Raw genomic sequence first — 12,367 nt, forward strand, 5'->3', positions numbered from 1 at the left:
GAAGGGGCTATCAGCTAGTTCCTTAAAGGGACAGATATCTGCTTTATCAATTCTACTGCACAAGCGTCTGGCAGATGTTCCAGACGTTCAGTCGTTCTGTCAGGCTTTAGTTAGAATCAAGCCTGTGTTTCAGCCTGTTTCTCTGCCATGGAGTTTATATTTAGTTCTTAAAGTTCTTCAAGGGGTTCCGTTTGAACCTATGCATTCCATAGATATTAAGCTTATATCTTGGAAAGTTCTGTTTTTAGTTGCTATCTCTTCGGCTCGAAGAGTTTCTGAAGTATCTGCAGTGCAATGCGACTCGCCTTATCTTGTTTTCCATGCTGATAAGGTGGTTTTGCGTACCAAACCTGGATTCCTTCCTAAGGTTGTTACTAATAGAAATATCAATCAGGAAATTGTTGTTCCTTCTCTGTGTCCTAATTCTTTCTCTAAGAAGGAGCGTCTGTTGCACAACTTGGACGTTGTTCGTGCTTTGAAGTTTTACTTGCAAGCAACCAAAGATTTCCGTCAAACATCTTCTTTGTTTGTTGTCTATTCTGGAAAATGTAGAGGTCAAAAAGCTGCGGCTATCTCTCTTTCTTTTTGGCTGAAAAGCATCATCCGTTTGGCATACGAGACTGCTGGACAGCAGCCTCCTGAAAGGATTACAGCTCACACTACTAGAGCGGTGGCTTCCATATGGGCTTTTAAAAATTATGCTTCTGTTGAACAGATTTGTAAGGCTGCGACTTGGTCTTCGCTTCATACCTTTTCAAAATTTTCCAAATTTGATACTTTTGCTTCTTCGGAGGCTATTTTTGGGAGAAAAGTTCTTCAAGCAGTGGTGCCTTCTGTTTAACCATCTGTCTTGTCCCTCCCGTTCATCCGTGTCCTGTAGCTTTGGTATTGTATCCCACAAGTAAAGGATGAATCCGTGGACTCGTCGTACCTTATAGAAGAAAAGTAAATTTATGCTTACCTGATAAATTAATTTCTTCTATGGTACGACGAGTCCACGGCCCGCCCTGTCATTTTAAGACAGATTATATTTTTTGATTTTAAACTGTCACCTCTGCACCTTGTAGTTTCTCCTTTTTCTTCCTGTACCTTTGGTCGAATGACTGGGGGGTGGAGCTAAGGAAGGAGCTATATAGACAGCTCTGCTGTGGTGCTCTTTGCCACTTCCTGTTAGCAGGAGGATAATATCCCACAAGTAAAGGATGAATCTGTGGACTCGTCGTACCATAGAAGAAATTAATTTATCAGGTAAGTATAAATTTACTTTTTTTTAAATTTTTGCTGGATAATGTAATGACATAATGTATCGTTGATAGTAACTTATACTAAGGTTATTTTGTTAAATTATTATTTTGCAAATATATAACATAATTGTGGAAACAATCTATCGATATACTGTGTTATTTACATTTTTTTTTGTGATTCTGTATCAATGCTATCTAACTTATAGACGTGTGGTATTATATTTGTAATTCTATTACATATTTCATTATAAATATTTTAAAATGATATGGGTATATGTAATAGTTAGAAATATAAGTATGTATAGATTTTTGTTAAACACATAGTACACACGGATCATTCAAAGGTGTTTTCTTTAGTACTTAATAGTTAAGGGTTAAAGTAATTGGCAAACCAATATAAAGGTGTTCACCTGAAAGAGTAGTACACAGCTGGTGAGCAAGGGCTGGGAGGAGCCCGAAACACATACAGCAGTTCGCTACATGTGGTGATTTTACATTTTGTACTTTTGTGGATCCTGAACTTTTAAATGTACGAATAAATTTGGAGTTTTATATAACCAAGTCTGGATTTCCTTGATGGTTGAGTGCGGAGCATACCTGTCTTTCTATATTGTGTGTGAGGTATGTGGGTTACAGGTGAGTGTGCACATATATTGTGTGTGAGGTATGTGGGTTACCGGTGAGTGTGCACATATATTATGTGTGAGTTACAGGTGAGTGTGCATATTAAGTGTGATAATTACTAAAAAAAAAAAAAAAAGTATTTTGTGTGCACAAGTAATTTTTGGGTCATCACATGATTTGTATTTATATATAATCATAAATTGATACATCCTTAAGCAATACAAACAACTTACACATATGCATGTATATACTTATTGTACAGGCCGTATGGATGTGACGCCTTCAGATGGCTCAGTAGTTGAGCACAGAGGAGAACCGTATGTGTGTGATCACGTGAAGACTGAGCACAATGAAGTTCCTATAAATACGGCTACAGGTGATTTGCACTAATTAACACATTACCCTCAAATATCCGCCGGATATAGCACAGGTCTTGCCTCCGGCATACAGTGCTAGCACAGCTTCGCCGGCGAAGTTGCGCTAGTTAAACCCAAAACGACCACAGAAGTACAGGTTACGTCTGTCATTAAGGGGTTAAGTAAAGGGAATATTCTGTGATGGTGACATTTTGCTTCTTGTAAATAACTTATATTTTCTCAGATGGTTACACAGCAGACACAAGTTAGTGAGCAGCTCATGTATGAATAACTAAGGCCTAGATTACAAATGAAGCACACAAATATAAGCACTACTGAATGCTAACTCAGCTCAAGTTAAATCTATAGCGCTTCTATTCTTGTACTCATATTACAAGATTAACCCTTTCACTACCCGGCCTTTCAGAAAAAAACCTTGCTTAAAATACCAGAGAATTTTTAGCATTGCTATCACTCCATTTAAAGGATAACTATCTTTAGCTGTTCGTAGGCAAACCTCACCCAACATTAAACATTGCAATTATAAATTAAATTAAATCTACCTTTTCATTTTCAAAAACGAAGCTCCCTTTAGCCAAAAAAAAAACTTTTATTTTATGTCACTGACGTCACGTTAACCAGACCTCAAATGTGGGCCGTCTAAGCAATAACATTCTGGCCAATTGTATGCCCAGTATTAGCATGTAATTAAAATACAATTTCGTCATTAAACGCATGCGCAATAGTTTTCTATTAGTATCGCATGCGCATATTGCGGCATAGAAGCCGACATGGCCAACAGCAGAGAAAATAACGCATGCACACACTGCGCAGCATACTCATCTGAAGCTGGATCAACAGAGAGTGTCTTCTTAGCCCTAAGACGGTGATGTTGCCGATGACGTTGCATGTAGATGCGCATTGCGTCCGTTAGTCGCCATGTTCCAACTGGAGTTGTCCTCCAGGATTGGAATACAGTGAGGGAGTATAAATCCGTGGGTTTGGAAAAAGGTGAAAATTATAAAACTGATTAATTGCAAATGACAAAGATTTGAAATAGGATGTACTTTTAAAAAGTAATTATTTATTGGCATACTATTGTTAGAACACAAGTGTTTATTTGACTACAGTATCCCTTTAAACAGAAATAGAGCCTTGTTTCCATCTAAAGAGGAGGAGAGTCCACAGCTTCATTCATTACTTGCGGGAATTAAGAACTGGCCACCAGGAGGAGGCAAAGACACCCCAGCCAAAGGCTTAAATACCTCCCCCACTCCCCTCATCCCCCAGTCATTCTTTGCCTTTCGTCACAGGAGGATGGCAGAGAAGTGTCGGAAGATTCAGAGTAGTAGTACTCTTATGGAGGGTAGTACTCTTCGGAATGGGACTGGAGTTTTAAGTAGTCTTGTCAGCCTCTCAGTGAGAGCATGAGTGAAAGTTAGAGTCTGGAGATGCAGGGAGATTCTTTCTGCGAAACTATCCCGACTCATATTAACAGCTCCATAAGCAATCAGCATTGATGAGTTTTGCTGCCTGTTTTCTGCACTCAAGTCCATGTCAGGAACGCTGCTACTACACTGTCACACTTGAGAGGCCGTGTTCTTGTTCCACGGCATAGATTCTGGTAAGATTGTTTCATTTTTTTATACACATAACGATAACGCAAGAAGACAGAGTCACAGTGTGACTCCTTTTATCTGTATAGAATCAAGGGTTAATATCCCTGGAAGGGGGATTATTGAACAAGGGGGGGGTCTTGTACATAATGTTATTTTATTGTGTAATTGCTGCAACATGTTTGAGATGAGGCTCTGGCAATGTGTTAGCAGACTGATCTTGTTTTTTGGGAGTTGTCTTACGCGGTTTGTCGCGTTTCTCTCCCTAGTGCAGGGGCGGTCCTGCATGGCACTCCATGTGACAGGGTGTGGCTTATTCAACTAACTTCCTCTTTCTTGACCTGTGGTTGACAAAGCGGTTTTCTTTCTAATGACACGGTGAGTCCACGGATAATCATTAAATACTGTTAGGAATATCACTCCTGGCCAGCAGGAGGAGGTAAAGAGCACCACAGCAGAGCTATTAAAGGGACATGAAACCCAACATTTTTCTTTCATGATTCAGATAGAGAATACAATTTCAAACAACTTTCCAATTTACTTCTATTATTTAATTTGCTTCTTTCTCTTGTTATCCTTTGCTGAAATGTTTAAACTGCAGACATTATTTGGGACAGTATATATCCTAGCTAGGATATCTATTATGGCAGGGTGCAGGCACTCAGAGTGGCTTTGAGAGACAGTTTACCCATTATTGGTTCTGAAGGGGTTAAACAGGAATATTGGGGCTCTTTTTTATTTTTGCTACATGGCAGCAATCTGTGTATTAAATTTAGACTTCATGGTTTCAGGTGTTCAAACGTGATTTGTACTTTTTTAACGTTTTATGCACTGTTATTTGTTTTGTTTATTCCTGCAAGAGGGCGATTTTGCGGCACCACTATAGATATGCAGCGAGTGCTCCTTGTATAACTTTGTTATGTTGGTTGGCAGCGTGCGTTTTCTTAAAAGCACAGCTTTCTCCTCAAGCCAATTTTTGGTTTATTCTTAATGCCTTCCGCTCCTAGAGTAAGTTTGCAGACTTTTGGAGCGGTGTTTTTGGGTAGTTGGCTGTTCTGATAGAACGGGAGGTTTAATTGAGCACTCTGCGTGCCTTTCAGATATCTCGCCTTTCTTCTTACTTTTCTTGCGGAATGGTGCCATTTTCTGCACGTTGCCAATATTTTTGTCATGTGACCCTGCATTATTCGTCTGAGAACAGAGCGGGGAGTTTGTTTTCTGTCCCCGCTGTCAGTGATTCAATTACTCTGGGGGACTGGGACAGGGTTTCTGTCAAACCGTTTTGGTAACTACTGCTGAGATGGCTCAGATTCTAAATAGCCTAGCTGCAGTATCTGTCCAATTGTCAGCGTTGCAGTTTCAAGCCCCAGCAGTGGCAATGTAGTCTTTATTCTCACTGATGCGAAAAGTAACCTTGGAGTTTATGAATAAATGTTGCAGAGGGTATACAATCAGTGATGTATGTTTGAAGCTGAATGTTATTATAGCTTTCTCAGGACTTCATTAAAGTGACAGTACATATATTATTTTGTAATTTATATCAGTTAAAGTGGCAGCACAACTTTTTAAATGTTTGGTGTGCTTGTTTGTGAATTTGTCCATGGAGGGAGTGATTCTACTCCTATGGATTCACGTCTGCTTGTACTTGTATTTTTATTTTCAGATGTGATTTCTCCTATTTTTATGAGAACTGTAATTTTATCTTGAGCTCCATGTCTCTCAGGAGATGCTATTTAGGCAATGCTGCAGTTTTCTTCTTAAACGTCCCAAGCCTTCATGCGTCACATGCAGTGCCCTGCAGTTCCTCTTAATATCCTGGGGGAGTTATTTGCGGCACATTATTCTGCCCAGGTATCTGTGGCATGATCTGTTTTTCCTTTATTGAAAGGAAATCGCAAGGGGAACATTAGAGATTCAGATGGTAAGGTTTCTGTTCCGCCTGCTGCTATTTGAGTGGTTCTTTCTCATAGGTTTGATGAAGATATGCCGGTAGTACTCTGATGGTGAAACTTCAGATTTGGACAGTATAATTCCCTCTTCTGATGCTGAAGTGGTATCCTTCAGATTTATGCCTATTACCTTGTGTATTGTTAAGGAGGTTTTTGGCTACCTTGGAAAACTCCAAGAGTTTGTTGTTGTCAAGCCTTAGGGTATCTAGTTGATATGATACTTCTGGAATTCCTCTGTTGTCCAGACCGTGTAAGGGGTGTTTCCTTTTTCATAGGACTGGGAGAAGTCAGGGATTTTTTTTTCTCCTCCTGTCTTTAATAAGACAGTTTTTTTCCTGTCCCCTTTACTTACCTTGCCGCACAGTGCCTTTAGTAGAAGGATTTCTCTTGTAAGGTGTATCCAGTCCACGGATCATCCATTACTTGTGGGATATTCTCCTTCCCAACAGGAAGTTGCAAGAGGATCACCCACAGCAGAGCTGCTATATAGCTCCTCCCCTAACTGCCATATCCAGTCATTCTCTTGCAACTCTCGACAAGCATGGAGGTAGTAAGAGAGAAGTGGTGAAACGTAGTTGTTTTTTCTTCAATCAAAAGTTTGTTATTTTTAAATGGTACCAGAGTTGTACTATTTTGTCCCAGGCAGAAAATAGAAGAAGAATCTGCCTGTGATTTCTATGATCTTAGCAGGTTGTAACTAAGATCCATTGCTGTTCTCACACATAACTGAAGAGAGAGGTAAACTTCAGCTGGGGAATGGCGTGCAGGTTATCCTGCTATGAGGTATGTGCAGTTAAACATTTTTTCTAGAGCTGTAAATGCTAGAAAATGCTGCTGATACCAGATTTATGTAAGGTAAGCCTGAATACAGTGATTTAATAGCGACTGGTATCATGCTTACTTTCAGAGGTAATACTCTTATAGATTTGCAATATAAAACGTTTGCTGGTAATGTTTAAGCGTTTTTATATATGCTTTGGTGATAAAACTTTATTGGGGCCTAGTTTTTTTCCACATGGCTGGCTTAAATTTGCCTAGAAACAGTTTCCTGAGGCTTTCCACTGTTTTAACATGAGTGGGAGGGGCCTAATTTAGCGCTTTATTGCGCAGTAACTTTTACAGACTGAGACATCCAGCTTCCTCCAGGAGTCCCCTGAATGCTATAGGACCTCTCTAAAGGGCTCTTAGGCTTTCCAAAGTCATTTGTTTGGGAAGGTAGGGCCACAGCTGGGCTGTGGCAGTTTGTTGTGACTGTTAAAAACCGTCTATATCATTTTTTTGATCCGTTTTTTGAACTAAGGGGTTAATCATCCATTTGCAAGTGGGTGCAATGCTCTGTTAGCCTATTATACACACTGTAAAAATTTCGTTTGATTTACTGCTTTTTTTCACTGTTTTTCAAATTCTGACAAAATTTGTTTCTCTTAAAGGCACAGTACCGTTTTTATTTTTTGCTTGTTAACTTGATTTAAAGTGTTTTCCAAGCTTGCTGGTCTCATTGCTAGTCTGTTTAAACATGTCTGACATAGAGGAAACTCCTTGTTCATTATGTTTAGATGCCATGGTGGAACCCCCTCTTAGAATGTGTACCAAATGTACTGATTTCACGTTAAGTAATAAAGATCATATTCTGTCTTTAAAAAATTTATCACCAGAGGAATCTGACGAGGGGGAAGTTATGCCGACTAACTCGCCCCACGTGTCAGACCCTTTGACTCCCGCTCAAGGGACTCACGCTCTAATGGCACCAAGTACATCTAGTGCGCCCATAGCGTTTACTTTACAAGACATGGCAGCGGTCATGGATAATACACTGTCAGCGGTATTATCCAGACTACCTGGGTTTAGAGGAAAGCGAGACAGCTCTGGAGTTAGAAGAAATACAGAGCATACTGACGCTTTAAGAGCTATGTCTGATACTTCCTCACACTATGCAGAAGCTGAGGAAGGAGAGCTTCTTTCTGTGGGTGATGTTTCTGACTTAGGGAAGAGGATTCAACCTGATTCTGATATGTCTACATTTAAATTTAAGCTTGAACACCTCCGCGTATTGCTCAGGGAGGTTTTAGCTGCTCTGAATGACTGTGACACAATTGCAGTGCCAGAGAAATTGTGTAGATTGGATAAATACTATGCAGTACCGGTGTGCACTGATGTTTTCCCAATACCTAAAAGGTTTACAGAAATTATTACTAAGGAATGGGATAGACCAGGTGTGCTGTTCTCTCCCCCTCCTATTTTTAAGAAAATGTTTCCAATAGATGCCACCACACGGGACTTATGGCAGACAGTTCCTAAGGTGGAGGGAGCAGTTTCTACCCTAGCTAAGCGTACTACTATCCCTGTCGAGGACAGTTGTGCTTTCTCAGATCCAATGGATAAAAAGTTAGAGGGTTACCTTAAGAAAATGTTTATTCAACAAGGTTTTATTCTACAGCCCCTTGCATGCATTGCCCCAGTCACTGCTGCTGCGGCTTTCTGGTTTGAGTCTCTGGAAGAGGCTTTACAGGTAGAGACCCCATTGGATGACATACTTGACAAGCTTAGAGCACTTAAGCTAGCCAATTCTTTTGTTTCTGATGCCATTGTTCATTTGACTAAATTAATGGCTAAGAATTCTGGTTTTGCTATTTAGGCGCGCAGGGCGCTATGGCTTAAATCATGGTCAGCTGACGTTACTTCAAAGTCTAAGCTGCTTAACATACCCTTCAAGGGGCAAACCCTATTCGGGCCTGGTTTGAAGGAGATCATTTCTGATATCACTGGAGGAAAAGGTCATGCCCTTCCTCAGGATAGGTCCAAATCAAGGGCCAGACAGACTCATTTTTGTGCCTTTCGAAACTTCAAGGTGAGTGCGGCATCAACTTCCTCTAATGCAAAACAAGAAGGAACTTTTGCTCAGTCCAAGTCGGTCTGGAAACCTAACCAGACCTGGAACAAAGGCAAGCAGGCCAAAAAGCCTGCTGCTGCCTCTAAGACAGCATGAAGGATCGGCCCCCTATCCGGTAACGGATCTAGTAGGGGGCAGACTTTCACTCTGCGCCCAGGCTTGGGCAACAGATGTCCAGGATCCCTGGGCGTTGGAAATTATATCCCAGAGATATCTTCTGGACTTCAAAGCTTCCCCTCCAAAAGGGAGATTTCACCTTTCACAATTATCTGCAAACCAGATAAAGAGAGAGGCATTCTTACACTGTGTTCAAGACCTCCTAGTTATGGGAGTGATCCATCCAGTTCCAAAAGAGGAACAGGGACAGGGATTTTACTCAAATCTGTTTGTGGTTCCCAAAAAAGAGGGAACCTTCAGACCAATTCTAGATCTCAAAATCTTAAACAAATTCCTCAGAGTTCCATCATTCAAGATGGAGACTATTCGTACCATCCTACCTATGATCCAGGAGGGTCAATATATGACTACAGTGGATTTAAAGGATGCTTATCTTCACATTCCGATAGACAGAGATCATCATCGGTTTCTCAGGTTTGCCTTCCTAGACAGGCATTACCAGTTTGTAGCTCTTCCCTTTGGATTAGCTACAGCCCCAAGAATCTTTACGAAGGTTCTGGGGTCACGTCTGGCGTCCTAAGACCGCAGGGCATAGCAGTGGCCCCTTATTTAGATGACATCCTGATACAGGCGTCAAATTTCCAAATTGCCAAGTCTCATACGGATATAGTTCTGGCATTTCTGAGGTCGCATGGGTGGAAGGTGAACGAAGAAAAGAGTTCTCTATCCCCTCTCACAAGAGTCTCCTTTCTGGGAACTCTAATAGATTCTGTAGAAATGAGGATTTACCTGACAGAGTCCAGGTTATCAAAACTTCTAAATTCCTGCCGTGTTCTTTATTCCACTTCTCGCCCTTCGGTGGCTCAGTGTATGGAAGTAATCGGCTTAATGGTAGCGGCAATGGACATAGTGCCGTTTGCACGCCTACATCTCAGACCGCTGCAACTCTGCATGCTCAGTCAGTGGAATGGGGATTACACAGATTTGTCCCCTCTACTAAATCTGGATCAAGAGACCAGGGATTCTCTTCTCTGGTGGCTATCTCGGGTCCATCTGTCCAAAGGTATGACCTTTCGCAGGCCAGATTGGACAATTGTGACGACAGATGCCAGCCTTCTAGGCTGGGGGGCAGTCTGGAACTCCCTGAAGGCTCAGGGATCGTGGACTCAGGAGGAGACACTCCTTCCTATAAACATTCTGGAACTGAGAGCGATATTCAATGCTCTTCAGGCTTGGCCTCAGCTAGCGACAATGAGGTTCATCAGATTTCAGTCGGACAACATCACGACTGTGGCTTACATCAACCATCAAGGGGGAACAAGGAGTTCCCTAGCGATGTTGGAAGTCTCAAAGATAATTCGCTGGGCAGAGATTCACTCTTGCCACCTATCAGCTATCCATATCCCAGGTGTAGAGAACTGGGAGGCGGATTTTCTAAATCGTCAGACTTTTCATCCGGGGGAGTGGGAACTCCATCCGGAGGTGTTTGCACAATTGATTCATCGTTGGGGCAAACCAGAACAGGATCTCATGGCGTCTCGCCAGAACGCCAAACTTCCTTGTTACGGATCCAGGTCCAGGGATCCCAAGGCGACGCTGATAGATGCTCTAGCGGCACCTTGGTCTTTCAACCTGGCTTATGTGTTTCCACCGTTTCCTCTGCCTCCTCGCCTGATTGCCAAAATCAAGCAGGAGAGAGCATTGGTGATCTTGATAGCGCCTGCGTGGCCACGCAGGACTTGGTATGCAGATCTGGTGGACATGTCATCCTTTCCACCATGGACTCTGCCGCTGAGACAGGACCTTCTACTTCAAGGTCCTTTCAACCATCCAAATCTAATTTCTCTGAGACTGACTGCCTGGAGATTGAACGCTTGATTTTATCAAAGCGTGGCTTCTCCGAGTCAGTCATTGATAGCTTAATTCAGGCACGAAAGCCTGTCACCAGGAAAATCTATCATAAGATATGGCGTAAATATCTTTATTGGTGTGAATCCAAGGGTTACTCATGGAGTAAAGTTAGGATTCCCAAGATATTATCTTTTCTCCAAGAAGGATTGGAAAAAGGATTGTCAGCTAGTTCCTTAAAGGGACAGATTTCTGCTCTGTCTATTCTTTTGCACAAGCGTCTGGCGGATGTTCCAGACGTTCAGGCATTTTGTCAGGCTTTAGTTAGAATCAAGCCTGTGTTTAAACCTGCTGCTCCGCCATGGAGTTTAAATTTGGTTCTTAAAGTTCTTCAAGGGGTTCCATTTGAACCTCTTCATTCCATAGATATCAAACTTTTATCTTGGAAAGTTCTTTTTTTGGTAGCTATTTCCTCGGCTCGTAGAGTTTCCGAGTTATCTGCCTTACAATGTGATTCTCCTTATCTGATCTTCCATGCAGATAAGGTAGTTCTGCGTACCAAACCTGTTTTTTTACCTAAGGTGGTATCTAATAAGAATATCAATCAGGAGATTGTTGATCCATCATTGTGTCCTAATCCTTCTTCAAAGAAGGAACGTCTATTACACAATCTTGACGTGGTTCGTGCTTTAAAGTATTATTTACAAGCTACTAAAGATTTTCGTCAAACATCTGCTTTGTTTGTTGTCTACTCTGGACAGAGGAGAGGCCAAAAGGCTTCGGCAACTTCTCTTTCTTTTTGGCTAAGGAGTATAATACGCTTAGCTTATGAGACTGCTGGCCAGCAGCCTCCTGAAAGGATTACAGCTCATTCTACTAGAGCTGTGGCTTCCACTTGGGCCTTTAAAAATTAGGCTTCTGTTGAACAGATTTGCAAGGCGGCGACTTGGTCTTCGCTTCATACCTTTTCAAAATTCTATAAATTTGATACTTTTGCTTCTTCGGAGGCTATTTTTGGGAGAAAGGTTTTACAGGCAGTGGTACCTTCCGTTTAAGTACCTGCCTTGTCCCTCCCTTTATCCGTGTACTTTAGCTTTGGTATTGGTATCCCACAAGTAATGGATGATCCGTGGACTGGATACACCTTACAAGAGAAAACATAATTTATGCTTACCTGATAAATTTATTTCTCTTGTGGTGTATCCAGTCCACGGCCCGCCCTGTCATTTTAAGGCAGGTATTTTTTAACTTTAAACTACAGTCACCACTGCACCCTATGGTTTCTCCTTTCTCTGCTTGTCTTCGGTCGAATGACTGGATATGGCAGTTAGGGGAGGAGCTATATAGCAGCTCTGCTGTGGGTGATCCTCTTGCAACTTCCTGTTGGGAAGGAGAATATCCCACAAGTAATGGATGATCCGTGGACTGGATACACCACAAGAGAAATACATTTATCAGGTAAGCATAAATTATGTTTTTTTCTATTCTGGCTAAGAGATTTTGATCTCTATAGAGGAGAGTTCTCCTTTTAGGATTAATGAAGCTTGAATGGTAGTCTGTTTGACTTCTGGGTCAAAGGCAACATCTTTTAGGGCTACGCCTTGCCTGATGCCTATTGGGTAGGGAATTCTAGAAAAGATCCATGTCAGAATTTAGGCTTTCAAGCTAACCAATTATTTTTCCTTTGCTTCAGGCAAGTTGCTTCAGGCAAGTTTTTTTGAAC

At 41.6% G+C, this 12,367-nt stretch overlaps 1 protein-coding gene across 2 annotated transcripts in view; it reads left to right on the forward strand.

The window, feature by feature from the left end:
- The window catches only part of LOC128657239 (gastrula zinc finger protein XlCGF26.1-like), an 83,916-nt gene that overhangs the window by 30,922 nt on the left and 40,627 nt on the right, over positions 1-12,367 (forward strand). The window contains exon 4 of one of the 2 annotated variants that reach the window (XM_053711503.1): positions 2,131-2,244. The exons of the other annotated variant lie outside the window; for it this stretch is intronic. Coding sequence (XP_053567478.1) covers positions 2,131-2,244 — 114 coding nt within the window. The remainder of the gene's footprint in view (positions 1-2,130; positions 2,245-12,367) is intronic. 2 annotated transcript variants of the gene reach the window in all.

This window comes from Bombina bombina, chromosome 4, assembly GCF_027579735.1.
Source record: "Bombina bombina isolate aBomBom1 chromosome 4, aBomBom1.pri, whole genome shotgun sequence".
NCBI classification, from domain to species: domain Eukaryota; kingdom Metazoa; phylum Chordata; class Amphibia; order Anura; family Bombinatoridae; genus Bombina; species Bombina bombina.